Source organism: Sceloporus undulatus, chromosome 2 (genome assembly GCF_019175285.1).
Source record: "Sceloporus undulatus isolate JIND9_A2432 ecotype Alabama chromosome 2, SceUnd_v1.1, whole genome shotgun sequence".
Lineage (NCBI taxonomy): Eukaryota > Metazoa > Chordata > Lepidosauria > Squamata > Phrynosomatidae > Sceloporus > Sceloporus undulatus.
In genome coordinates, this window is record NC_056523.1 from 47205985 (window position 1) to 47232512 (window position 26528).

Sequence of the window (26528 nt, forward strand, 5' to 3'; positions counted from 1 at the left end):
TTTAGTTATACAGTAAATAAACAGTATGCTTTTGGGAAGGTGGAAGATGTCTGGCTGCCTTTAGAATACATTTGGGAATAGATTCAATTTCATTTAATAAATGCCTAAAAAACTAGTGTGATATGGTTGTTAGTAATGCACTTTAGATTATGTCTTCAGGCTGACCCATCCATCATTTAGAGTGAAGCAAAGATCCATCTAGCCAATGTCTGACTGTGCATGCAAAATCTAGTGTGATGAGGAAACTATCCAGGAGATATTTTTTATTTATTTTTAATGCATATGCCACCTTTCTCCCAGAAAGGGACCCAACACAGCTCACAGATAAAATCAGTTAAAAACTTAACAATAAAAATTTAAAAACAATTATAATCTTATTGCTAAAACAATACAAAATTGTATTAAACATACAAAAGTTATGGCATGGACCACCATGAGCTCAGAAAAAGAAAAAAAAACCTAGAGAATTAGGCTAACAGCACTAATAGCATTGGATAACTCTTAATAATTAGATCATTGTAGGATGGCAGTATAAACTTCTAAACAAGGCTATTCATATGTTCTATAATAGTCCAAAAAGTATTAACTTCTAATAGATAGGACACTGTCACTAAATTCTCACTAAATTCTTCCAGAAACTACCCTAAATATTTTTTAAAAATAGAAAGGACTGAGGCTGACTTAAAGTGGAGAGAAACACTTCTTCAGCTCATTTATCCTCTTAATTGCACTGTACAATACATAATTATTATCTGAATGTCAAATGAAGCATTTGTTTCTGGTAGTGCAACACTTTGGAAAGCAGGTATGGGATCTCATATTAGAATGATTCCCTGGAAACGATGCTCACAAATTTCAGACTGTTAATATATTAAGTATAGAGAAGGACAGCCATGATTATCCTGAGCTAACACCTCCAAGGAGAATCTAGCACATAAGAAGCATAGTGCCTACATTATGAAATGACACAGTCTCAGACAAACTGTACCAAGTACTTTTTCTTAACATTTCAACCAATTCTGAAAAATAAACAGAACTGAAGAGGAACTTTGTAACATTTGTATTTAAAATTCTAGTGTAAAAATAGCACACCTGATTCCTAAGTGTTTGTGTGTGGGGGGTATGCGGGTATGTAAATAAAATGGGTACATGTGCATTTGGGTGTGCATGCATGCATGCACCCAGCACACACAATTTTCCTCAGCCCATGCTGCCCTATTTTACCAACCCGATTTTATAGAGCTGATAGGAGGAACCATCTATGTAGGCTGCACACTCCAAACAGATTGCCTATTATGGTAAAATTAAGAGTGCTAGAAGTGGGGAGTTGTAATACACTCGTTCCAGTGTTTTAGCTTTGTCCCACTGATCAGGAAAAAAAAGTTCTAAAGCTAGGGAAAACACAGCAATTGCTTCAGTCTCCCCTCCACTTTTGGTTTTTGTAGGGGAAAAAAATGCAAACCTGAGCTCCACTTAAACATGTGGAAATTTGAGAAACAAGATACATTCAAAGGAATCAGGTAAAGGTAAGTAGAACTTCTATCACTTGCTAGATTTCCTGTAGGTGTTTCTTGAAGCAGTCACAACATTTACCTCTACACTTGTTTTATTTTTGTCCTCCTGCCATTAATTCCTGCCTCTAGCAGAAAGTCTAGCAAAATGTGTTTGTGCTTAGAATAGTTTCTCATTGCCTTCTCCCTTCAAAGGAAAGCTCCTTATCGCTTTGCTCCTGACCCTGGCAGCAACCTACACAGATAAATCTGTTTAATAGCACTACTGACACACCCAGGAGTGCTGCAATTTATGACTAGCTGGATTCATACAACTTTTTTTTAAAATGCCTCTGCTAGTTTCTGCCATGACCAAGATCCAAGACTGGAAAACTAATCTGGACACAACTGGAGCATTTCAAGGAGATCTCATTAGCACAGGAGAGGCAAGCGTTAAAAACATGCATCCTTAAATAAAAATCTCAAATAGATAGGTAAGAACAGTGATCCATGATTTTGACAGCTGCAAGAATCTGGATATATTTTAGAATACAATTTATAAACTAATGGATTATTTACAAAAGTCCGATTCAATAACCAAGGATTTGAATGCTAGCTGCTTTAAAACACTTAAAGCACTTTTTAAATTTAATTTGCAAAATAGTTTCACAATAATCAGCATGCTCTCTCCAATGTGGAGACAAATCGTTTATCATTTGCATTCTGCAGATGGGGAAACTGAAATAATCAGGGAGTTAATGGGACTAGGGTCTAACACAGACTTCCCAGGATTCAAGTAACACTCTACCCACAGCTTTTAAGAACACAGACTTGGAGTATCCCTGTATTCTGGATAAGTGGGACCTGAAATAAAATGGCTACAAGTGCACCTGTGACTCATGATGTGCCAGTGAGCAAAATCTCCCTATACTTCACCTGGCTCCAATGCTCAGGTGGATTTGCTAGGCCAAGAATCAATTCCTTGACTTGCAAGTGCTTGATTATGTATGATAGACCAGAGGTTAGCATTCATTATTGATTCTCCCATGCCATAACATTTGAAGAGGCCACGAAATTTCTCTCTCAGGCATAAAAACCCACTGGGTGACCTTGGACAAGTGACGCTCTAGGCCTCAGGGGATGGAAATGGCAAACCCCCTCTGAAAAAACTTCCCAAGAACACCCTAAGATAGATTCCCCTTAGGATTGCCATAAGTAAAAAAATGACTTGGAGGTACACAACAACAAAACATCCAGGTTAGGCTAGGAATCCATGGTACATCTAGATGGGGTTAGAAAAGATCTACATTTATTTTTCGTCTGCAGAGGCAAACAAATACATTGAAAGCTTTTCTACGCTGACCTACTTTTAGGAACTTTTCACAGTGTGTTTTATAACCTTTAGCTTTTAAACGGATTTTCATTCTGCAGAGAGTGTTTATTGCATTTCATTATTATTATTATTATTATTATTATTATTAAACTTTATTTCTAAAGCGCTGTAATTATACACAGCGCTGTACAAAGTTGGTAAAATTAAAGAGTATATAAAAGCCTGCCCAAGGCGTACATTCTAAGGTAATAACAATTAAAAGAGGAATAGATAAAATTACCATATAGAAAAGAAAAAACAAATTAAAAACATCAAATATCAAACAAATCACATCACATCAAATATTGTCAGACAGCCAGATGACAATCACAAATTCCCTGAGAACGCTTCCCTAAACAATATGGTTTTCAGCTCAGCCTTAAAGCTGGTTAGGGAAGTGATGAGCCATGCATGCAGAGGAAGAAGGTTCCAGGAATGAGGGTCAGCAAGAGAGAAGGGATGGATCCGGGATGGGGCAGAGAAGATCCTGGGTTGAGAGAGGAGACTTTGGCTACCAGAGCGGAGAGTGCGAGTAGGGATGTAGGGAGAGAGAAGATCGGTTAAATAAAGAGGGGCCAGCCCATGCAGGGCTTTAAAGGTGAGTAGCAAAAGTTTGTACCTGATGCAGAAAGGAAAAGGGAGCCAGTGAAGGGAGGACAACAGAGGGGAGACATGATCATAACGGCGAGCGAGTGAAATAATGCGTGCAGCTGAATGCTGAACAGAAATTAATGGGTGGAGATGAGAGAGGGGAAGCCCTGCCAAGAGGAGGTTACAGTAGTCTAGTCGTGAGACCACTAGGGCATGGACCAGTGTCTTTGCGGTAGAAGCTGAGAGATATGGACGGATTTTGGCGATATTATAGAGAAAAAATCTGCAGACTTTGGCTGGATCTGAGGGATAAATGACAAAGAGGAGTCAAAGATGAACCAAGACTGCGGGCTTCCTGGACTGGCTGGATAGAGACGTTATTGACAGAAATAGAAAAGGAGTAGTGAAGGGTGGGCTTAGGAGGGAAAACAAGAAGCTCGGTCTTGGACATATTGAGCTTCAGACGCCAATAGTGCATCCAGTGGGAGACAGCTGTTAAACAGGATGACACTTGCTGCTCTAGCTCTGGCGAAAGATTAGGGGTGGAAAGGTACAGTTGGGTATCATTGGTGTACAGATGGTAGGAGAAACCAAAAGAACTGATAAGTTTGCCAAGGGAGAGTGTGTATAAAGAGAACAGAAGGGGACCCAAAACAGAGCCCTGAGGAACTCCAACAGATAAGGGGACAGAAGACGAGGTCTGACCACCCGAGACCACTGAAAAAGATCAATCTGACAAGTAAGATGTGAACCAATCGAAAACAAGGCCCGAGAAACCAAGGTCAGAGAGTACATCTATTAGGAGACAGTGGTCCACGGTGTCGAAGGCCACAGACAGATCGAGTAGGACAAGGATAGAATAAAGGCCATTCGCCTTGGCCCGCAAAAGATCATTTGAGATCTTAGTAAGGGTCGTCTCTGTGGAGTGCCGTGGGCGAAAACCAGACTGGAAGGGATCCAGAATGGAGTTGGTTTCAAGAAACTCAAGACAGCGTGACTAGACAACTCGTTCCAACACCTTAGAGAGAAAAGGAAGAAGAGAGATTGGACGATAGCTAGCCAAGGAAGAGGGGTCGAGAGAGGGTTTTTTCAGGATAAGGGAAACTAAGGCATGTTTGAAGACTGAGGGGAAGGAACCCGAAGAGAGAGAGAGAGATTAAAGATATAGAGGAGGGAGGGTAACAAAGAGGGGGCTGTAGAGATTAGAAGACGAGAAGGAAGTGGGTCAAGAGAGCAGGTGGTGGGTTTTGATGAGTTCAGCAGCGAAGAGAGTTCTTCCAAAGAAACAGGAGGAAACACAGAGAGTTTATTAGTAGGAGGGGCAAGGAGATTAATGGTGGGAGCCAATCATGAGGAGTTAACTCAGAACGAATGGTAGTGATCTTTGTAATGAAGTAATTGGCGAAGTCGGAGGGAGAAAATAATGGAGAGACGGAGGGAGGAGAGGGTTTTAACAGTGTGTTGAAACAGGAGAACAAGCGCTGCGGGCGCCTCTCGTTGGCGCAGATCAATGATTTAAAGTAGTCTTGTTTAGCCATCTTTATGTATTTTTTTACTTCTGTTTTTTATATTTTTTGTGAGCTGCCTTAAATCCCAATTTCAGGCAGAAGGCATAATATAATCAATAAATATAGACTAATATCTTAAACCCATTTATAAAAATGATAGCCATTTTCCCTCAAGGGTATTGTCCCATGGTGGGAATGTTTCTGTCAACAGAACCTAATGAGGGCAAATGTTCTCGCCCACCCATCCTCATTCCAAGTCCCATCCATAGCCCTTCAGGCAACTACAAAATTTGCTCTGAAGAATAGGGAAACAGAGCAAGATTTGGGGCATTGTGGGAAAATGTTCAGTATGGGGAAAGGAGGCAGATGAAAGACCATCCCTCCATGCCAACAGCCATCGTCATGGCCTCAAAGGAAAAAAAGAAACAGGCACAGTTCCACCATGTCCAGCCCCAAAAGAGAAGAAGGACCCCCCCTCCATTCCAATTGCCATTGCCCTGGCCTCAGAGGGAGAGAAGATCCAGTAGTATCTGCTGGACTTGATCCCATTCCCTTCTCCTTTTGTATCATGTCCTTGGCATGTGTCATGTCTTTGACTGTAAGCTTGAGGGCAGGAACTATCTAATTAACAATTTTTAGGCTGCTCTGAGAGCCTTTGTGGCGGAAGAGTTGGATATAATTACTCTAAATGAAATGAAGAAAATCCCATAAGGCTAGTGAAGACCAATGCCAAAATGTTAGATTCAGTTTATTATCAGTATACTTGGATTGTCCTTTGGTCATTTGTAATAATCAAGCTGTACTATGTATTACCTAGGCCCAGAACAGACGGGCCTTTGCAGTGCCCTCATCACATGCAAGGGCTGCTTGGTGGGCGGAGCGCCCACACACCCGGCAGCCCTCACATGTGACGAGGGTGGTACTGCTGCAGCATGCCCATCAGACGCGGCACGTATTGGTGTGTCACTGGTGCTTTGGGGCGGCGGAAGTGTGATTGATTTTTGAACCCACAAAGAAGAATATAAGATGTAAGTCAAGCTTCATTACTGTAAAACAGACTCTTCTAGATTAATTTCATTGCCATTTCAATACTACTAATAAATACTTCAGGTTTCTTCCTCTAATAGATATTTTCCATTGAATAAAAGAAAAAAAATAACATCTTTTTCTTGTTTTTTTATTTCCTAGCATGAACTCACTTCCCCATATCTTATATATGTTAAAAAATGATGATCCAAAGTTAACAAGATAGCTGAAGAAACATAAATGTTTGTGCCATCTAATGCTTCTTAAGAATTTTATCAATCCATAAAAGGAGGAATGGCTCTGAACATTTTTCAATATCTTGAATGTCAGGAGGCAGTACAACTCAATTTTCCTTTAGCTGCAGGAACTAATCATTATCAAACCTTTGAAATCCTATTTCCAATTACATTTTTCTTTTTAAAAAATAAATCTTTTAAACAGCAATGGATAGGTTAAAAGTCCTGCTGCTGTGCATTCTAGAATGTTAAGGCTCATTGTGGCTTGATGCAGCAATGCAAACCAATAAGACTGTTGATAAGCATTCAAGGGTAATATTATACACTTGTAATTTCTCTTGGTATTTACAGTAACTTCCTGTTTTTTCAAATTAAGCAATGTATATTTTGCCATGCTGCCTCAGAAAGGCTTACAACATATGAGAAACACACTGATAAATAAGCAGGATAAACATTATCTTCATAAATCTACCACTTAAAGCAAGTTTCTAAAAACAGCATAAAAACTATTCAGTCCTGCCAAGTCACAAGTCTTCCTTTCCTTCCTGATTCCATAACTCATTCTGATAACCCTTCCCTCTAGGCAATCAAGTAACAGAGGAACTGTTTATCTGTGAGGATTTGGAAGGAGAAAAGAGCTTGGTGCTAGTCAAGGAAGAAGACATCCATAAACGTTTTCAAGTGAGTCTCCAGTATCCAGAGCATCCTTCTTCTAGAATAAGATTGCTAGAGAAGAATGAGACATCAGCTCTCAGCAAATGATTAATAATGGCAAAATAATCCTCTCTATATAAAGCACCTACATGTCATGCCTCTATGAATTCCACTGCCCATTAATAAGTAATACATATAAGCTTTAAAACCAGAGTCATTTTAACCCACTCTACAGCTAATTCATTATTATAACAGAGGACAAAAGGTGAAAGGGAATTTTGTTTTTCAACAAGACAACCATTCACCAACACAACAGAGCATTACTTCATGCAGATTTCAGAAAATGGTCTGTAGTAGAAGAGTACTGTAGCTCTAATCCACCCAAATAACAGTGATAAGATGCACAAGAATGACTGTGCAGAAATTGGAATGGTTGTTATTGATAATGTTATTACAGTACTTCCAGATCCATTTAATATTTTGTTTTTTATATTTTCAAATCCATTTTATTTACCTTATTTTCCGGTGTATAAGACGACTGGGCATATAAGACGACCCCCAACTTTTCCAGTTAAAATATAGAGTTTGGGATATACTTGCCGTATAAGACCATCCCTCTTCCAATGCACACCAAATAAAAATTTAAAAACATCACTGCAGGTACTCCAACGCGTGCGCCTAATCTGGGCTTGCTTGCCTGCTTGCTTCTCCTCTCTCCTCTCTCTCCTCTATATATATCAATATAATCTATCTATCTATTTAGCTATCGATCGATCTATTATCTATCTCCCTCTCTCTCTCTATTTCTCTCTCATCTATCTATCTATCTATCTATCTATCTATCTATCTATCTATCTATTTCTCTCTCTCTCCCTCCCTCTCTATTTCTCTCTATATCTATCTATCTCTATCTATTTCTCTCTCTATCTCCCTCCCTCCCTCTCTATCTATTTCTCTCTCTCTCATCTATCTATCTATCTATCTATCTATCTATCTATCTATCTATCTATTTCTCTCTATCTATCTATTTCCCTCTCTCTCTGTCTATCTCCCTCTCTCTCTCCCTCCCTCTCTCTCTCTCATTTTTTATTTTTATTTTTATTTACCCCAGGCCTTTGCTGAGGCCTGCAAAGCCTGCCTTGCATGTAGGCAGTGCCCTGGCCTACTATAGGCCACGTTTAGGGGGCCTGATGCCTACAAACGCGGGCTTCCAAAGGGCTCCGGAGGGCTTTGGAAGCCGGCATCCAGGGAGGCACCCCCGCGCCGGCTTCCAAAGGGTTCCGGAACCTTTTGGAAGCTGGCAGGACAATCAGGTAAGTGCGCTGGGTTCCTGGGGCTCTCTTGTTACCGGCGTACAAGACGGCCCCCAACTTTTGACCCCATTTTAGAGGGTCAAAAAGTCGTCTTGTACGCCAGAAAATACGGTAAGTGTTTTTCTGAATTCTAATTTTTTTCTACCATGCTGATTATACGTTTATGTTGTGGTGGAAATTCCTTTTTGAAATATAAAAACTATAGAAAGATGGAGTCACCTTTGTCAGCCAGAGAGATGGTTTTTGAAATAAAGGCTTGGAGTTTAGAAAAACTAGGGCAAAGGAATAGTGAGTGCATCTTGACCTAGATGGAAGCTGGCACCAGTAAAAAGACATAACATAAACTACTGAGATAAGGATACATAGTTGACATTCAGACATTCAGGTTAGAAGGAAGGCTAAAGGAGGGGGTAAGGAGTGATGATGCAGTTTTAATGTATGCATGTATTTCTGTTCTGATTGTAAGAATTCTATATGTTTAAATTGTAATTAGCCAATCAGGTGTATTGAAGAAGCTTCTTTGTCTTGAATAATATAAAAAGAGCCATTTTGTCCTGTTCGGGGTTCTCAGTTTTTGGAACTTGAATTCCACTGAGTTCAATGTTTTCCTTTGTCGACAACTGGAAATAAACTTATGGATTTTCAATTACTAGGTCCTCTTGCTAATCCTATTGATCTGCCAATCCTAGAAATCTAAGTTTCCTGAAATTTCTGTTACAATGTGACTAAGAAATTACACACACAACCCCCCCCCCCACTCTCATAATGAACACATCACTGTATAAGTCAGAGCACTCACTACTGGGAAAACCCGAAAGATCTCATCTAGGACTAAATCTTATAGACCAGAATAGATCTATTCAATATATACTAACTTGGTATGTCAATACTAATGTAAGTTCAGTTCATTCAATAGTTCAGACAGGCAACAGGATTCAGACCCTAGTTTTCACAATGATTTCTTATGGAGTTTCTCTCCTTTAATATACTGTACATTTATTTTCAAACTAGCAATCATATGTTGATATTTAAACATAACATTCCCACCCCAAATTACACAACACAGCCACAGACCCTAAATGGCACTTTGAACATCAGATGGCCCTGTTGTTGGCTTGCCCATAAAAGCACCTGACATCCCTCTCCAGGATCTCCCTGCATTTGGATATTTGTTGCCACATTTGGCTGACCCCTCACAGCAACATGCATCCCACCAGCTGTAATGTGTCCCTTGGAGAGACAGCACAAGCACATGTCAAACTGCAAAATGCCTGTTTGTAATATGCCTATGAACATGCTCAAAACTGTCAACAACTCCTTCTTGCTGATGGGATTGTCTTAATTTAATGAAATGTCCTCTCTCTAACTAGATAAACTGTGGCCTTTTTTGTCTTTAAGAATTTTAAACAATATTTTCTAAACTTTACATTGGATGTGTTACACATTTAATTGGATTTCAGGATGTGATATACTCAAAATGCTCTTTTATTCCAAGTATTTATCCCTCTCATTTCCACTGTTCTTCTCTGCTAAATATCCCTCCTCCTTCTCTTCCAATGTCCTCCAGGCAGGGATGTAGCCAGGATTTTAGGAAGGGGGGTCCAAACTAAGTGCCACCATTATAATGGGGCTTGGGCGTGGTGGTGTGGTGGTACAGCAGTACATACCATTCATTGTATCTAATGGAAGGGGGGTCTGGATCCCACGGACCCCCCCACTTGGCTACGTCCCTGCTCCAGGATCCTCCATCCTGCACACTCACCATGAAAACCTTTATTTTTCAGCATCCCACATTCTCAAATACTGTGACTCTTATCAAGTAACAAAGTGTGCTCCCAGAAATTACAGCAGTGGTCCTCACGGAGATAGGCTGAGACAGTTGTTCAAAGAACATCCACAATGAAAGTTCGGACCCCCCCCCCCCCCCGGACATTTAATGGGACACTGCCACTTCCTAGATGGAGCTGTGTGGGAAGCTTACCTTTCTCTTATACAGCTCTAACTGCTTGCAGTCTTGATCTCATAAAGCTATTGATGGCAAAATATGAAACTGAGCTTCAATTATGACCTTGGAGTCTGATAACATAAACTGAATTTAATCCTGCTCTTTCTGAATTGTTATCAAAATCCTGTCCATACCACCCTGAGTTTCCTGGAGCAAGGACACAAGGCAATACAGTATGCTCCCTGGTAACTTCCACGTGGGTTTCATGCGGTAAATCTCACCAAGTAATTTTACTGTTAATGCAGCAGGAGAAAACAGCCTTTTCTTTCTAGACTTGTATTTATGCTCGTGTCTTAGGAATCCACACTGGTGATGAGCAGGCTGGCAAAGGCTGAGTAGAATGCTGCCCCTCTCCTCTATGTTCAGCACAGAAATCGAGTGGGCTGCTCTAGAGCTTTTTGTCCCACTCAGCCAACCCCAGCATGGGCTTACACATATGGCTCTTTCCAACTGTGTATTAATCAAGGTGTTGTATTTTATTACACAGCATGGATTTAATCTTCTGTTTAGCCATCCTCCCCCACCTGCTACCCACAAATGAGAATATTTTCTTTGTGTATTTGTATGTCATTTCTTCCTGATTAATGGATGCAATCTCATGCAGTAAGAGATTATGGCAAAGTGCAACTGAAGTGGTGGGGAGGGACACACTTATGCATAAAAAAGACTTTGTATTCTGGGCAAGATGGAACACTACACCATTTCTGAATCACTTGCTGATTTAGTTGTCATCATCTCCCATGTCTTTTCCCCCAGAAACCTCACTGCGGGTATCCAGTGGATAAAATGTGTCTCATCACAGAAACATTCACAAATGTAATTATGCTATTTGGATTGATGAACACTGATTGCATGAAAATAGTGTGTGCAACTCTGAAGCCCTCTGGAGAATTTGTACTTTACAGATCCTTGTATTAAGAATGAAAACAAACTTTTTATTGTCACTCAAGTATGCAGTAGTAGACAATGAATGAACATGCTAGAACACAAGTTATGTCCTACCTTATTTTCCAGAAACTCCACACTAGTTTGATTCTAGAAGTATTTACTATTCAAATGTGAAACTTATTGAATGTTCTAAACCAGGTGTGTATATTTTAATCAGTGCCGAAGTACAGACTGCAATAAAGCAGTGTACTCACGCCAATACTAGGGTTAGGGAGCGTGCACCATTCGCATACTCCCTATCATGGGATCACGCTGGTATCATGGCGGCCTCCCATCTACATGGGGGCTGCCATAACGCAGATGCCACTGCTGAGCGCCCAAACGTGGTGCACAGGAAGTAGCATCATAATGACACCACTTCCTGATTGTGGTGCCACAAGCTTCGTTCCCGCGTGGCAACCAGACGGCTGCACCTGTCAGGATGCCCTGAGGCATGAAGCCCCAAGGACACCCCTTTTCAGGACCACGGAGAAGCGGAATTTTGCTGCTTCTCCATGGTCCCAAAAAGCACCTGACTGGGGTCTCTGGGCTGCTGGTGAGGCTGCCCTGGCCCCAATCCAGCGAGAAAAGTGCTGGGTGCAGGCCGCCCCTGAAGGAGTGGTCTGTACCGTGCCAGTATGTATAAATATATTTTGGGATTGTCATGCAAAAAAGGTCACTTTTCCTTCCTCCACCACCCCTTTTCAAGCTCCCATAATCATTCATATCATAGTTCAATTTAACTGAAGGGAAATACACCCCTCACTATGATTCCTGCTTTGAGAATGAAAATAACTTTGAAGTTGTTATTTCCCTTCAAGTAATTTCCAACATATGGCAACCCTAAGCCAAACCTGTCGTGGGGTTTTCTTGGCAAGATTTGGGGTTTTTTTTAGGGGTGGGGAAGTTGCCTTTGCCTTCCTCCAAGGCTGAAATAATGTGAATTGCTCGAGGTCAGTCAGTGGGTTTCCATAGCTAAGCAGGGATTCAAACCCTGGTCTCCAAAGTCATAGTCCAACACTCAAACTGCTACACTACAGGATAACAATACATATGAGATATGAAATGTACTGGATCCAACAGGTGTTTCTTCCTTTTCTTCTTCACTTAACTAATGCAACAGAGCTTCCTAATACTATTTTTAAGCATTAAGCATGAAATGATTCATAACTAGAGGAGACCTTTTCTTTCAAGTAGTGAGCTGAGACAAGCTAGAGTAGCTGCCATGGACTTTGAGGTGTCTTTTTTTCCCTCCTCCTAGTCATACACATTTTTACTAAGCAACAGTAACAAAATACTTCATCTTTCTAATGATTTTTAAAGAAATTTTCAAAAATATAAAATAAATTAATTGTCAAACTTCTTATGTACTCTTAGAGTACAGCCTAAATATCCACCAGTTATGAATCCTGCACAATGGACATCAAGTCTTGTTAATAATATGTTACTTTTAATGGTTTACTTTAAAAAATAAATAAATAGCAACAGCAACTGCTAATATGTTCTGGTTATAGCAAGCATCTATTTAATTGCAAACCAGTAATTTTTTCTCATCAGAAGGTGTGTTTGATTATTCAAGTAGTTTGTGAATTTCAAAATGTGAAAGTAGATTTAAATTATTATTATTATTATTATTATTATTATTATTAATATAGTGCTGTAGATCTAACTTTCTTCTTGATGCATTCAATGATTTAAATTACTCTAATCCAATTTACTAAATTAAAGCCACCACTATTGTATAGAAAAAATAGAACTATTAATCTCAATCACAATTATTATCTTTGTCATTTTTTAGTTTTAAAGAGTCCAGAATTAAATAAGAATATGTGCAAAGACACATGGCTGGTGTCTTATGATGGCTTTAAGATATAGTCAGCCCTCTTTATCCACAGATTCTGCATCCATGGATTCAACCATGCATGCCTTGAAAATTTATTTTTTAAACACTTCTCCTACACCATTGTGTGGACTTTGGTTCCCATGGGGTCCTGGAACCAAACCCCAGGGGATACAAATGACCCACTCCATATAGGGCTCAGGAACCTGGGTCCCTCCAGATGAGGTTGGATTCCAGTTCCTAATAGACTCAGCCAGGCTAATCAGCAGCACAATTCTATGCATGGTTCTATGCAAGGCTCACATATTTATCATCAGGTTGGAGAAGAGTGAAATGTATGTAGCTCTGAGCTCAATCAAGGTCTAAACCAGTGGTCCCCAAACTGTGCCCTTTCAGAGATTCTGGACTTCACCTCACAGAAGCCTCAGCAACATTGGCCAATAGTCTGGGATTCTGGGAACTGCAGTCCAAAATCCCTTTAAGAGAACAATTTGGGGGTCTACACTCTTGTTCCTAACTAAGCAGAATAGTATATTTCCGGAAGAGTGTAATTTTAAATGATTGATGAAACAGTATATAAAAGAGAGGAATTTTTTACAGTCTTTGAGTTTGAACCGCTGCTTTCTGTGGCCTGCCATTAAAAATTAAGAACAATTTATGCACTTTATGATGTAGACCCACATACAAGGCTACAATTACATTTGAACATTATAATCAGATTGATTGAAGAGTGTTTTGGAGATAGTAAGCAAATGTCAAAGAACAGAGCAATAGAAAGTGGTTCCAGACACTGGCCTTAATAAAACTGGCTCCTCTAAATGAAAAAAAAATAATAATCTGGAATTCTAGCCTAAAGCTTGGCACAGTTGTTAGTACAGCTGCAACACAGGATCCCTTGTGAGATGAAAAGGGCAGAAAAGACTTTTTTTAATACTGTTATTCAGAGTTACGCTTCAAAAGACTAACAGCAGAAAAGTGTCAAAGTGGGCCAAGTGAAGTTCTTAAACCAATTTACCTACTAGAAATTTGGCTTATATGGCTGGAAGCAATATTACCACCATCACCACCCTATTTCAAGTCTTAGGTTAGACTGTATTTTGCTAAAGGTAGATTTTCCTATGATATATTTATTAGTAGTAGTAGTAGTACTATTACTATTATTGTTATTATTATTTTGCATTCTGGTTCCCAAAATTTGTGTTTTAATTGCCAAGCAGAACATATACTCAACAAAAGCAGTATACTACGTAAGGCAAATGGGGCAACATGCTCCAGCCTTGCTTTAACTGCTTCTCTAGTGGTTCTTAGTTGAAACACAAAAGCAGTGCAAGTACTTCTGCCACCTAAAGTAGGAAGACATATCCCACACTGCTACCACTACCAGCCTGCCCTCTGCTTCATCCTCAGGACATCCTCAGAGCATGACAAAGGGAAGCTGGAGAACCAACAAGACCTAAATGTTTGTCACTGAAGGGGGTCCTTCCTTGGAATCAGGAATGGTAGAAGAAGTGTCCAGGGAGACTTCTAGCCCAAAGTGGGTCCAGCAAACTTCTTTGGAGCACCTGCTGTATTAAGGCTTCTCTCCAGCAAAGTGGAGATGAAGTCTCTCCCAGCTGCGTAATGGGGGAAAGAATGCAAATGACTCCTGTGATAGTGAGTTCACTCTGCTTCATGATAACATACATGGTGTCTTCTTTCTTTCCGCTCCTCTAAAGCCTCCTGCATATGTTGGTTGCAATAATGAAGCCATTTCCAGAGATTTTATCTACAAGGACTGAGCTTAAATTTTCAAAATACAGAAGGAAAAAATCTTTTAGATAGATAAAATGAAATATTTGAAATGTTTTGGAACAAGATTTATTATGGAGGCCCAGTTCTCAAAGTATTTATATGCACATGTTCAGATTCTAACCACACTTATTCCAAATTCATGTCTTCTAGTTTCTTGATTCCTAGAAAAATGTGTTTGTAATAAGATTAGAGCCAGCCTTTGTAAAGTGTCTCCCTCAAAGGGCATATGGCTTGAATTTAGAAAACACAATTTTTATTTATTTCATTTTGAAAAGCCTCAACAACTTGGAAAGTTCTTTCAGAAGGAAAATTTGTTGACAAGGAGTCTTCTAACAATTCAACCAAATGCCTGGAAGACTTACACAGATATTTTCAACAGTAACCATGCTAAGAGAAAACACAAACATTTACAAATCTACAATATTTTTGGCATGGGATATGCAGTAGCTAATTAATATTAAAGAAAAACAATTTACTAGAAGTACACTACTGAAGACAAGAGAGACACAATCCAAGAATAAGGCACCCATGTCACTTAAGACTAGGAATGAATACAAAGTTGACTACTTCCGGAAGATCAATACAAGCTCTCAGAAGCAGGAAAGAGGATCTCCCCTGCCCCAGGCAGCCCTCTAGATGCCCCCAACACCATGCTTGGAAGACTGATAATCTCTTCACAAGTTTTGGTCAGCGTGGAGAGTTGGGTTCAGGTGGAGAGAAGGAATTTCCATCATGTGGGCACTACAGCATCAGTATATGAAATTAGGCAGAGGTAGGCCAAAATCCAGCCCTCCTGAAGATATTGGAGTAAAATTCTCATCCACTCTATTCAGCTTGAATCCTGGAAGCTTCAGTTAAGAAACATCTGTAGGGCCACATATAGTCACTGGGGCATTGTGTAACCAGTTCTGTGACAGCTTGTACCCCGATGGCTACAATTTTCAGACACTACATATGCAAATATGATTACCTGCTCCTTTTAGTTCTGAAATTATACCATTAATAATCCGTTGATGACCTCTATGTTCATGGCAACCAAGAAAGTTCCCATAACAGATATTGCAATCAAGTGAGAATTACAAAGATTGTGAACTGAAAGTGCAAAGTGAAATCTAAAAGAAAAACAACCATCACAATGTCACCAATGTCTGGTGGAAGTTGTGTAACTCACTTGTTTCATCCAAAACAGCTGACCAGAAAGGGATGGATTTGAAAGAAATTACCTTTTGTTCTGTTGGACAAATGTCCTTGCAATCCTGAAGGATATTCCACTGAGGCAGAAAGTTTACCAGTAAAAGTGGTATATGCCAGATTCCCAGTCTCTCATCTGAGCAATGACTTTACTTTACTACAGTAAAGTGACTGCACACGGGATCAGTGCAAGATTCACTGGTCTAGATGGTTTTCCTCTTGCCATTAAGCCTCTTTTGAAGACAGGTAAATCTGCTTCCTAATTGCTTTTTTGTAGGATTTGTTCATTTAAGTATTGGATCATTTAAGTATTTCCAATGCAGTCATAACAGAACCCCCCACACTCACCGGAGGATGTCCAGAGTGTGTGCCTCAGTCACCCCTGCAACTTGCCTCCTACCAAGCAGGTACTTATTTGCTGGCTGCACACCTGTCTATCAATTTGTCAAAAAAGCAATTTTCCTCTCTATGGGGTTATTCATACATTGTTGTTGTTTTTTTAGTGCGACTACACGAATAATCTCATTCATGCATTCCAGTTTTGTTGTTCACCCTTTTTTTTAACTGGAAACACATTTCTGTGTATAATAAAGACAGAGTCAATGATGTGGACGTATTCAAAATACATTCAAGGTATGCAGAGTTTTATCCCGGTTCATCTCAGGTCTATTTGCATCGGTTATTTACACAGCTGACAATGTGAATCTTTCAGGAAAACTTGACAGAAGGGGGGGGGGGGAGAATAAGATTGATTATCTCAGGTTAAGTGGGGGTTTTGGAAGCCCCCCCCCAAAAAAAAACCCTTAATCAGATGCATTCAAAATGCATGTAAACAACAAAGATTCAACCCACATTCTACCGGAATTATTTTAACCATCTGAATAACCCCTACAAAACTCCCAACTTGCCAGAAAAAGCAACTTCTCTATATAAACGTAATGTTTAAAACATATATGCTTTGAATAACACTGCAACTTTAAAAAAAACCAAACTAGCTACAAAATGGAGTGTGAAAGCACAGGATTTTCACTGGACATGCAGCCCTTGCACCTCCAGTTAAAAAGACCATGAGTCCTTCAACACCACACAGTTATAGCAGTATGATTTTACATTAACTGCTCTAGATACACCCTATGGACTCCAAGGATTTCCAGCTGGGTGGAAAGCAGGTTGCAGCTCTGGCTGCAAATTCTGTATACTGCTCCTTCAACTGCCTACACCAGGATTCCATAGGATGGAATCAGGGCAATTAAAGAGGGGTCATGGCACTATAATTGTGTAGTGTGGAAGGGCCCAAGCTATCAGATGAAGTGAAAGACACCTCTGTGAAAGTGTCCTGGGAAAGCCGCTGGTAGGTAGAGCAGCCAATACTGGCCAAGATGTACAAACAATCTAAGTTAGTATAACATAGTTTCCTATAGGCCAGAAGCAGGAATTACATGGGCCTCCATATGATGCTGAATGGCAACTCCCAACATTCTTCACCACTGGCTAACCTGGCTAGGGCTGCTGGAAGCTGCAACACAACAACATCTGAAACTCTGCATGATTATCATCCTTCCTATAAATAAGGCCTCTATCACTAAAGTAGACTGCCACTGAAAGGATGCGGTTTTTATTTGCTTCAATACTGCCTATTAATGGCCTATAATATTTCAGTTTGGAGACACAGGCATAGGTGGGAGAACCTTTCTGACACTCATGGCTATAATGTATAAAACTGTAGCAACAATGGTCAGTTATGTGACTGTAGTGCATAGGGACTAGCATACTGCTAGCAGAGATACAATAACAATGGGAAACATCTGTTCCTTAATAAGTATGCTGGAAATTTACATTTTCAAAAGCTGTTTTCTCAGAATGGAACAGTCACTGCCAATTCCCCTCTCCAATTTTTCTTAACATACTTTACATTCTCATGTGTCTGTCCCCTAATTGTTTTCTCTCTTAAAAACAAACATGGTAAGTCAAATAAAGGTTGCCCACAAAGCATGAATGAACTAATCATATGGCCCCAGTTAACATCACCAGTAAACAGTTGAACAATGCAGAGTCACACAAAGGATGAAAACGGGTAAAAGTGAGGAAAGATGAATCCCAAACCAATGGGGGGAGACCCACAAACCCCACAGTCTGTCATTAACTCACCCATATTAGAACTTTCAGCAACATAAAAGCACAAGCATTAGTGTGATTTTTTTTAAAAAAAAATAGAATTTATGGACATCTTTACTACTCAATTGATAATCTGGCAGTGGAAGGGCTGGAGCTCACTGGCAGAGGACTTGTTTTACATGAAAATGTTCCCAAATACAGTCCATGGCATCTCCAGGTAGAAATGAGGTGGGGAAGGGCATGGCCAACTCCCCGCCAGTGTGATTTGGCATGAGCTGGGAGGGACAGGTCTGTTGTTTTGCTTTCTACACATTTCAGATTTTTGCAACCACATTCTGTCCCATTCCTACATAAATCTACACACTGTTAACTGCCCTCGAGTCGACACTGACTCATGACGACCCTGTGGATAAGACATCTCCAAGACTCCCTATCCTTCACTGCTCTGCTTAGGTTCTGCAAATTCAGGCCCATGACATCCCTGAGTCTATCCATCTGACATGTGGTCTGCTTCTCTTTCTACTATAAAGAATGGGAAATACAATGGCTTGGACTATTCGAACTTTAGTGGTCAGTTGTATGACTTTACATTTTAGAATGTTGTCTAGTTCTTTCATAGCATCCATTTGTAGTCTTCTTCTGATTTCTTTTCTGCTGCCCCCATTTGATCCAAGGTATAGGAACTCTTTAACTATTTCCATTTGCTCACTGTCTAGGTTGATGGTAGCTCCTCCGTAGTCTTTTTTTTAATGTTCAGCATTAAGCCTGCCTTTGCACTTTCTTCTTTGATTTTCCTTAATCTTTGTTCCAAGTCTGTGATGTTTTCTGCCAGTAGTATGTTGTCATCCTAACATCTTAGACTGCTGATGCTCCTTTCTCCTGTCTTCACTCCTCTTCCTTCTGAGTCTAAACCTATCTTCATATATTTCTAACATACAGGTTGAACAAATAGGGTGATAAAATACAGCCTTGCCTGAACCCTCTGCCATTTGGGAACCATTCTGTTTTTCCAGATTCTATTCTGACAGTAGCCTCTTATCCTAAGTACGGATTTCTCACCAGGACTATAAAATGTAGTTGCACTCCCGTATCTTTAAGAGCCATCCACAACCTTTTGTGATCTATGCAGTCAAATGCTTTGCTATAGTCTATGAAGCACATATTGATTTTTCCCCCTGAAATTCCTTAGTATGCTCCATTAGCCATCTTATGTTTGTGATGTGGTCCTTAGTGCCTCATCCTTTCCTGAACCAACCTTGCACCTCTGCAATTTCTCTCTCATTGTATGATTGCAATCTATGTTGTATAATTTTGAATATAATTTTGCTTGCATGGGAAATTAACGCTATGGTCCCAGAGTTGCTGCAGTCTTCAGATGGGGTTGTATATTGATCATTTCCACTCTGTTAGCCACCGTTTTGTTTTCCATATTTGTTGGCATATATTAATTAAGACTAGAGTTGATTCTGTCAGTGTGGATTTCACCCTGTTCCAACAAGAGCCTTAACTGAGGTTTTTTACACCTTTTGGCCAAGAACATTCATTACAGGTTCCATCTTTCCCCACCAAGTGGGCAACCTTAACAAAGATGCCTTTGGATTGAAGCTTAATTGACCCCCTCCAGAGATTCATTCCAAACATAATCCTGCCACTCTGGTATTATCATGGAGGAGGCATGCAGTCCGTGCACTGGAACTAGGTTTAGGGAATGCCAATGCTCATCTGAGCTCATTGGTCTCAGGTCTTTGAAGGCTCAGGAATCTTCATGGTATTTGATCCTGGGGTATGTTGTGCTAACACCACTAGTTCCTCAGATCCTGAGGTTATGTCCAAGCCAGCTGACAATCAGAAGGAGAAAATATAATGCAAAGAAGCTATACTGTGGCTCAAGGCCAAGGGAGTTCCAGATACAGTCTATCCTGTGAATTCAGATTCTTTATCCATGGATTCAACAATCTATGGCTTAAAAATATTTTTAAAAATGAATTTCCAAAAGCAAACTTTGATTTTGCCATTTTAAATAAGGGATACCATTTTACTATAACATTGTAATGGAACTTGAGCATCCATAGATTTTGGGATCCACGGGGTAGTCCAAGAACCAAACTCCAGGGAATAACAAGGACCCACTGTACTAGAGCAAGATCCACATTTTCTATATTAGAAAGGACAATAGAAGAGTTGGGGAAATTACCCACTAGTATGGACACATAGGTTTATGGAAATATAATACAGTTTTAGGAGTATGGCATCATACATTGAATATTCATCTGTAATGCAGCAGTCTTCTTACACTTTTGTTCCCAAACATTGTGATGACCAGGACAAGAAACAACAACAAAAAGCCTTCATGAAAACAAACCTGTTTGAGGATTCAGAGGATTGAAAAGAAGAAGCAGGAGCCAATCCTCCAATATCAGCCCAATCTATACTTTTGCTTCTTCCACAGTCTAGACTTGCCGTTTCGCGTGAGTGATCTGTAATGGAGGCCCAGTCTGCTTGTTCTTCAAGATTCATTTTTTCTCCTGGGAGAAACAGCACAAAACAAATGTGAGAAAATTGGTTCAGCTATGTCTCAACTGATTTTTTACTGCAGCACATCCATGTTCTTCTGTACGCAACTGAAAACATTATGTTTGTCTGGGTTTCATGGTACACAGCCCTTATAAAATCCATACTTTAAAACAACTTACTTACGCCTAGACTTCAACAGCTGTTCCAGTGAATTTTCTCTCTCTTTTTAAATGCCATAAAATACAGGGAGATGAAATGAAATAAGAAATTACAAGGAATGGATTTCTCTGATGTCTGCTGAATGTAGAGGAACAGCCAATTAAAGCAAGTGACGTGCATGTGTGCTTGCGTGAGAGATGGGTTTCCATTCAGTATGACACTTTATCCTAGAGAAATTACAAAGCCTTCAAAAAGCAGCAGTACTTGTATCTTAGTGAAGAACATGAACAGCCACTAAACACAAAAGTCATAAAAAGCTTTTTAACTCAAAAATGAACTGAGTGCTCTCTGGTAAAGTAAATACAGCAATTGTTATTACAAGCACAAAGTTCAAAGTGCAATTGCAAAAGTCATTTTTGCTCATCCCAGTGTGGATCCCTGTTTTGGCCAGTTTCCCATCCCAATCTTGTGCCATTTGACCGGTCCCTTTCCCCCCAGAAATAACTTTTCAAAGGGGTGGATGGCGCTGCAGAAGGAAGTAAAAGGCTGGAAAGCCCTTTCCAAGTGGGAAGATTTATGCTTTACTTTAATAAAAATCCTGCAATGCAAATCATTTTAATCCCCATTTTTACAAGTGAATAATTACAACAGAATTTGCCAGGTAAGTTCACTACCAAACTGCGTAGCAGACAAGTCATCCAGTGGCCCTTGCTGTCTTAAGTGTTGAGAGGTAACAGCAGGAGATTGAGTAATGACCGGTGCTAATGCGCAAGGACAGTATATGCCACAGGTATTGTATTATTAAGGCAGGGTTTCCTTCGAAGAGAAGATGAGCAGATGAAAAACCTTCCTCAATCCAAGGGCATAATCTCCTTATAATGCTGGAATGGAGAAACCAATATGATAAAATGGCTGGAATGCTGGCCAAGGAGTTGAGAGATCCAAGATCAAGTCCCTGTTAAACCACAAAGCTCACTGGGAAACCTTGGACAACCTTCTCTCTCACTCTCACTCTCACTCTCTCTCTCTCTCTCTCTCTCTCTCTCTCTGTGTGTGTGTGTTTCTAACCTAATGACCAGGTTGTTGGACAGATAAAGTGAGGAAGAGTCATCAAGTGTGCTACCTTGAGCTCACTGGAGTAAAGGTAGGATATGAATGCAATGACTAAATAAACATTGTAACACAACATCATCAAATCTGGCATCAGGATCCCTGGTAGTGCAGTGGTTAAATGCCTGTACTGCAGCCACAAGGTTGTGAGTTCAATCCAAGAGGCTCCTAGGTCCACTCAGTCTTGCATCCTTCTGCAGGTCACTAAAATGAGTACTCAGCTTGTTGGGGGCAATTAACTTACACATTGTAAACCACATAGGGAGTGCTTAGTTCACTGATAAGCGTTTTGGAAATGTACTTGCTATTGCTATATATGGGAAGATATGAACTTTTAAATAAATAGATATGTGTGTGTGTGCGTATAAAGTCACATCTATTAATACCAACATTGTGATTAAGAGTTTAACCCTGAAGCTTGTTTATCCACTGTGCTTTTTATTTTAATTTTATTATATTTATTTATATTTTTCTGGAAGTTAACTAAAATTGCAAACACATGCTCTGGTTTTGTAAAATAATCTTCCAGAACAGGATTGCAGATGAAGAACAGTGCTTTGCAAGCTTGGTATCCTTCCATCCACTAAGATTTATGAACACACAAAGGGAGCTAACTATGGTCTGATAGACTAAAAGCGATAACTTTTACCCTTGGAAGTGTTTCCAGCTTGCTTTGGCTTCAAGCACTGCACAAGTTGTCAATGATGAAGTTCAAAAAGCATCTTGGTATTTTTATTTATTTTCATTCATGCGGGCTTTATTAAAAGAAACAGGTTAAGAGCCACTGACAGGCCAAAAAAGCAAACTTCTTAACTTGAGAAGGGCTGGGATTTAGATAACTCAAATGAAGCCGATTGTCAGCAAGAAAGTGAAGTGGACATTTTCCAAAAATACACTCAAAAGAGGCAGTTCCTGTCCATAAATGGGATAAAAACAATAATCATTAATTCTTCTCTTCTGTGCTGTACAGCACACTTATAGCTCATTTCCAAAAATATTAAACCACTCAAGGTAGTACATGCAACTCTCTCTTACCCGCCTTACACTTTATGCTTACAACAGGCATGTTAGGGTGAGAGAAACTGACTCAAGTTCAACCAGCTAGTTTCATGGCTGAATGGGAACTTTAACTTGGATCATTCTCATCCTAGCCCAACAGTCTAACCACTACAGCACACTGGATTTCACACTGAATTATCAGAAAAGGGCTGGGAGCCCTGTGGTACAACCCTGTGGTACCTTAGATGTTGTTGGCTGGCTACTCCCACCATTGTTCATCATTGGCTATGTTGGCCAGGGCTGCTGGAATTTACAGGCCAACAACATCTGAAGAGCTGCATGACACCCACCTCCTATTAGGAGTAAAAAATAATCACTCAATTGAGGTACCTTTGTGACTCCAAGAACTTGCCTACAGTGTTCATACACCAATCTTTAGACCTCAAACAAAACAAGTTTATTTGCAATAACTGCTGGTCAACACAGAACAAGAGAGCTTGATGTACTGAGAATATCTTGCCTGCACCAGTCTAAAAAACCTGTCTATTAAACTGCAGCATATGGTCAGGACCTGTCCTGGATAAATAAATCCCATAAACAAATATCCCACAGGCAGAGAACAGAAGCGCTAATGCAATTCAAAGGCTGATAAAAATATCCTGGTATTTCAAGCAAGAGGGTTTATATCCTCGTGTTTGAAATAGGGAATAGATTCTTATGTAATATTATCAGTGTCTGATACCTACCATATATACTCGATTTTAAGCTGACCTCATGTATAAGTCGAGGGCAAGTTTTGGGGCCAAAATTATGGATTTTTACATGACCCATGGATAGGTCGAGTGTAAAACTTGGAGGCTCCTTCAGTTTGTGTATGCGAGCAGCAAGAGGAGAGCAAGAATCAATATGAAGCTTCAATATTTCAACTTTCACTCCCGAGCAAAATGTGCAAGTGGGAGAGGGACTTTTAAACAAACAGCAATCAATCAGTCATCAAGGACTCTATCTGCATGGCTCAGGACAGAAAGAAACTGCATGGGGAAATCTGAAAGAGCTGCCATCATATTACCATACTGACCCATAAATAAGTCAACCTAGGATTTTGGGGTCAATTTTTGGGCATAAATTTTTAGACATATAAACGAGTATACATGATATAGTAAACAAAACCCATATGCACAATTTCTACTAAGTGCAACACTGAACAAGATGCCACCTTCCTGAATATTTTAGAGCATGAGTGCATGAATATACAAACTATTATTTGACATAAAGCAGAGCAGATATGTTACATAGCAAGCCTTATGGAAATGGAACCATTCTACTAGCATTCTTCAATCAGTAAAATTATACACATTAGTATTCCAAACGAATATGTTCTAATCAGCACTACATACGAGTCTCTATAGGCGGTTTTTCGGTGGTTGTTTCACTCTGCTTTGGTTCTTCATTTATATTCCTTTTACTTGCATGTTCCTTTCGCTTATTCATTTGGTCAATTAAAAGTTTGAATTCAGCTTTATGTTTCTTCCCTGAAAAACAAAATTAAATTTACATGCAAGAAGTAAGCCACAACCTAAGATATTACTATACTGAAGGCAGACTGGAAGAGCAGTATGAAGTCTCTAATGATTGTTATAGTTTCTGGCACAGTTTCACTCACATGAATTCACTTTAATTAATCTTCACAACCAATCTGTGAATGTTATCAGTGTTGCCCAGTAGTATATGCTGTATGTCAATGGAACTATTGTTCTGAACCTCAACAACCAGTTCTTGTATAATCAGGAACAAACAGCACTTGCTTTCCCTTCCCAAACTATATGGATAGCATGATGGGGAGCCGACCAAAATAAGTTTTTCTTGGCTAGTAACTTTTATGGACTCATTTGCAAAAAAAAGTAGAAAAATGTTCTGCTGTGGATATGGAGTAAGCATAAGACTGATCAGACAACAGCTGGATGCACACAGATATGAACATATGAGTGGACACAATTCTACTCACTACCATATTCCAGAGTTACTCTTATTCCTTTGTGTAAACTGATAAAATACAGTCAGTATTGCTATTTGATGACATTTTAAGTCTGTAAATCCAAAATATGGAAAGAGAAACCAGAGGACACAGGTATATTTGTAAACCACCTTTGATCCATGATAAGGAAAAAGACTGGATATTATCATTATCATTACTATTATTGAGGAAGAAGAAGAGGAGGAAGAGATGATATATTACATCATATCATTCAACACTGAATATAAACCATTTTTAAAAAAGCAAGAACTATAAAAATTCCAACCATGAAAAAAGAAGGCTGTAACATATAGCTGAGATGGAGAACTGAAATGCTCACTGATAAAAATGTGCAGTCAACAGAACTTGGATTAAACGGAGCCAAGTTATTTTCTTCACATAGACTTATGAGCAGGTTAAGCTGAGAGTCTATAACTAACCTGTAGGTATGTCATGTTACTAAGAGGGGTGATAGACCACTTGCAAGATACCACTACAGGGAAGGAAGTACAAATATGAATTTTCTCACTGTCCAACTGGTTATTCCATTCATGTGGATTTTTTTTTTCTATTCGCTTGCTGTATTTTCATTCAGCAGATTCCTGCACTGAAGAAAACTTAGCTACAGGTTAAATCTCCCTTATCTGAAATGTTAGGGACCAGAAGTGCTTCAGATTTTGGAATACCTGTATTTGCATATATACATACATAACGAGATACAGTATCTTGGAAAAGAAACTCAGGTCTAAACATAAAATTAATTGATGTTTCATATACACCTTATACACATAGCTTGAAGGTAATTTTACACAATCTTTTTATTAATTTTGTGCATGAAACCAAGCACTGATTGGCTACAAATGCTGAAATATCAAACATTCTCTCTCATTCCCTCCGTTCATTGCTGTTACAGCAACTGGGGGTTTTAGATAGTTTAGCTCCCACCCCACCCTCAAATGTCTATACTCATTCTAAGTTCTTTAGTTCAAGTTTACCCATTTGCTCATCTATCTTATGAAATGCATAGTCAAAATTAATTTGTTTATCTGAGCAACCAGACCATGTGACCCAAAACACTTCTAGGGTCAATGGTCATATAAAAACTTCCCGTTAACTATCCACTTCCTCTTTGCCTCTTTTCTCCTTCTTTTGGTGTATGGTTCAAGATGGCAAGTTAAAGTTTTAAGCTCACTCACTGAAACGCTTCATTTTACTTACGGTAATCTTTTCATTAGCTGGTTAGAATACAGGCACTTCAAGTACTGTACATTTCAAAAGCAATTAGAATAGTGTAGTGATCTGAGTGCTGTACTATGTCTCTAGAGACCAGGAATGGATCCCCGCTTAGACAGGGAAACCCACTGGGTAACCTTGGGCAACTCACACTCTCAGCCTGAGAGAAAGGCAAAGGCAAACTGCCTCTGAGGAACTCTTGCGAAAAAAAACTTATAAATCACAAACAATTTGAAGGCACACAACATCAATCCCTGACAATGAAAAATAATATAATCCTACTGTCTTCTGCACTGCCAAGGTTGACCGCACAAAGCAGCATAAGGGATTTCATTGTGAGACACATCCCAACAAACATTTTCCAGCTGTTGATCTTTGATTTCAGAACTGTTCAGTAATGATCCAGCAGAAGTCAAAGTTAGTCCCCAGAGAGGATTAAT

General features: G+C 39.6%; 1 protein-coding gene across 1 annotated transcript in view; it reads right to left on the minus strand.

Moving 5' to 3' along the window:
- RAD18 (RAD18 E3 ubiquitin protein ligase) overlaps positions 1-26528 on the minus strand; it is a 165182-nt gene that overhangs the window by 45593 nt on the left and 93061 nt on the right. Inside the window, exons 10-11 of the mRNA XM_042454697.1 lie at positions 24239-24373; positions 20422-20584 (exon numbers count right to left, since the gene is read on the minus strand). Of these exons, the coding sequence (XP_042310631.1) occupies positions 20422-20584; positions 24239-24373 (298 nt within the window). The remainder of the gene's footprint in view (positions 1-20421; positions 20585-24238; positions 24374-26528) is intronic.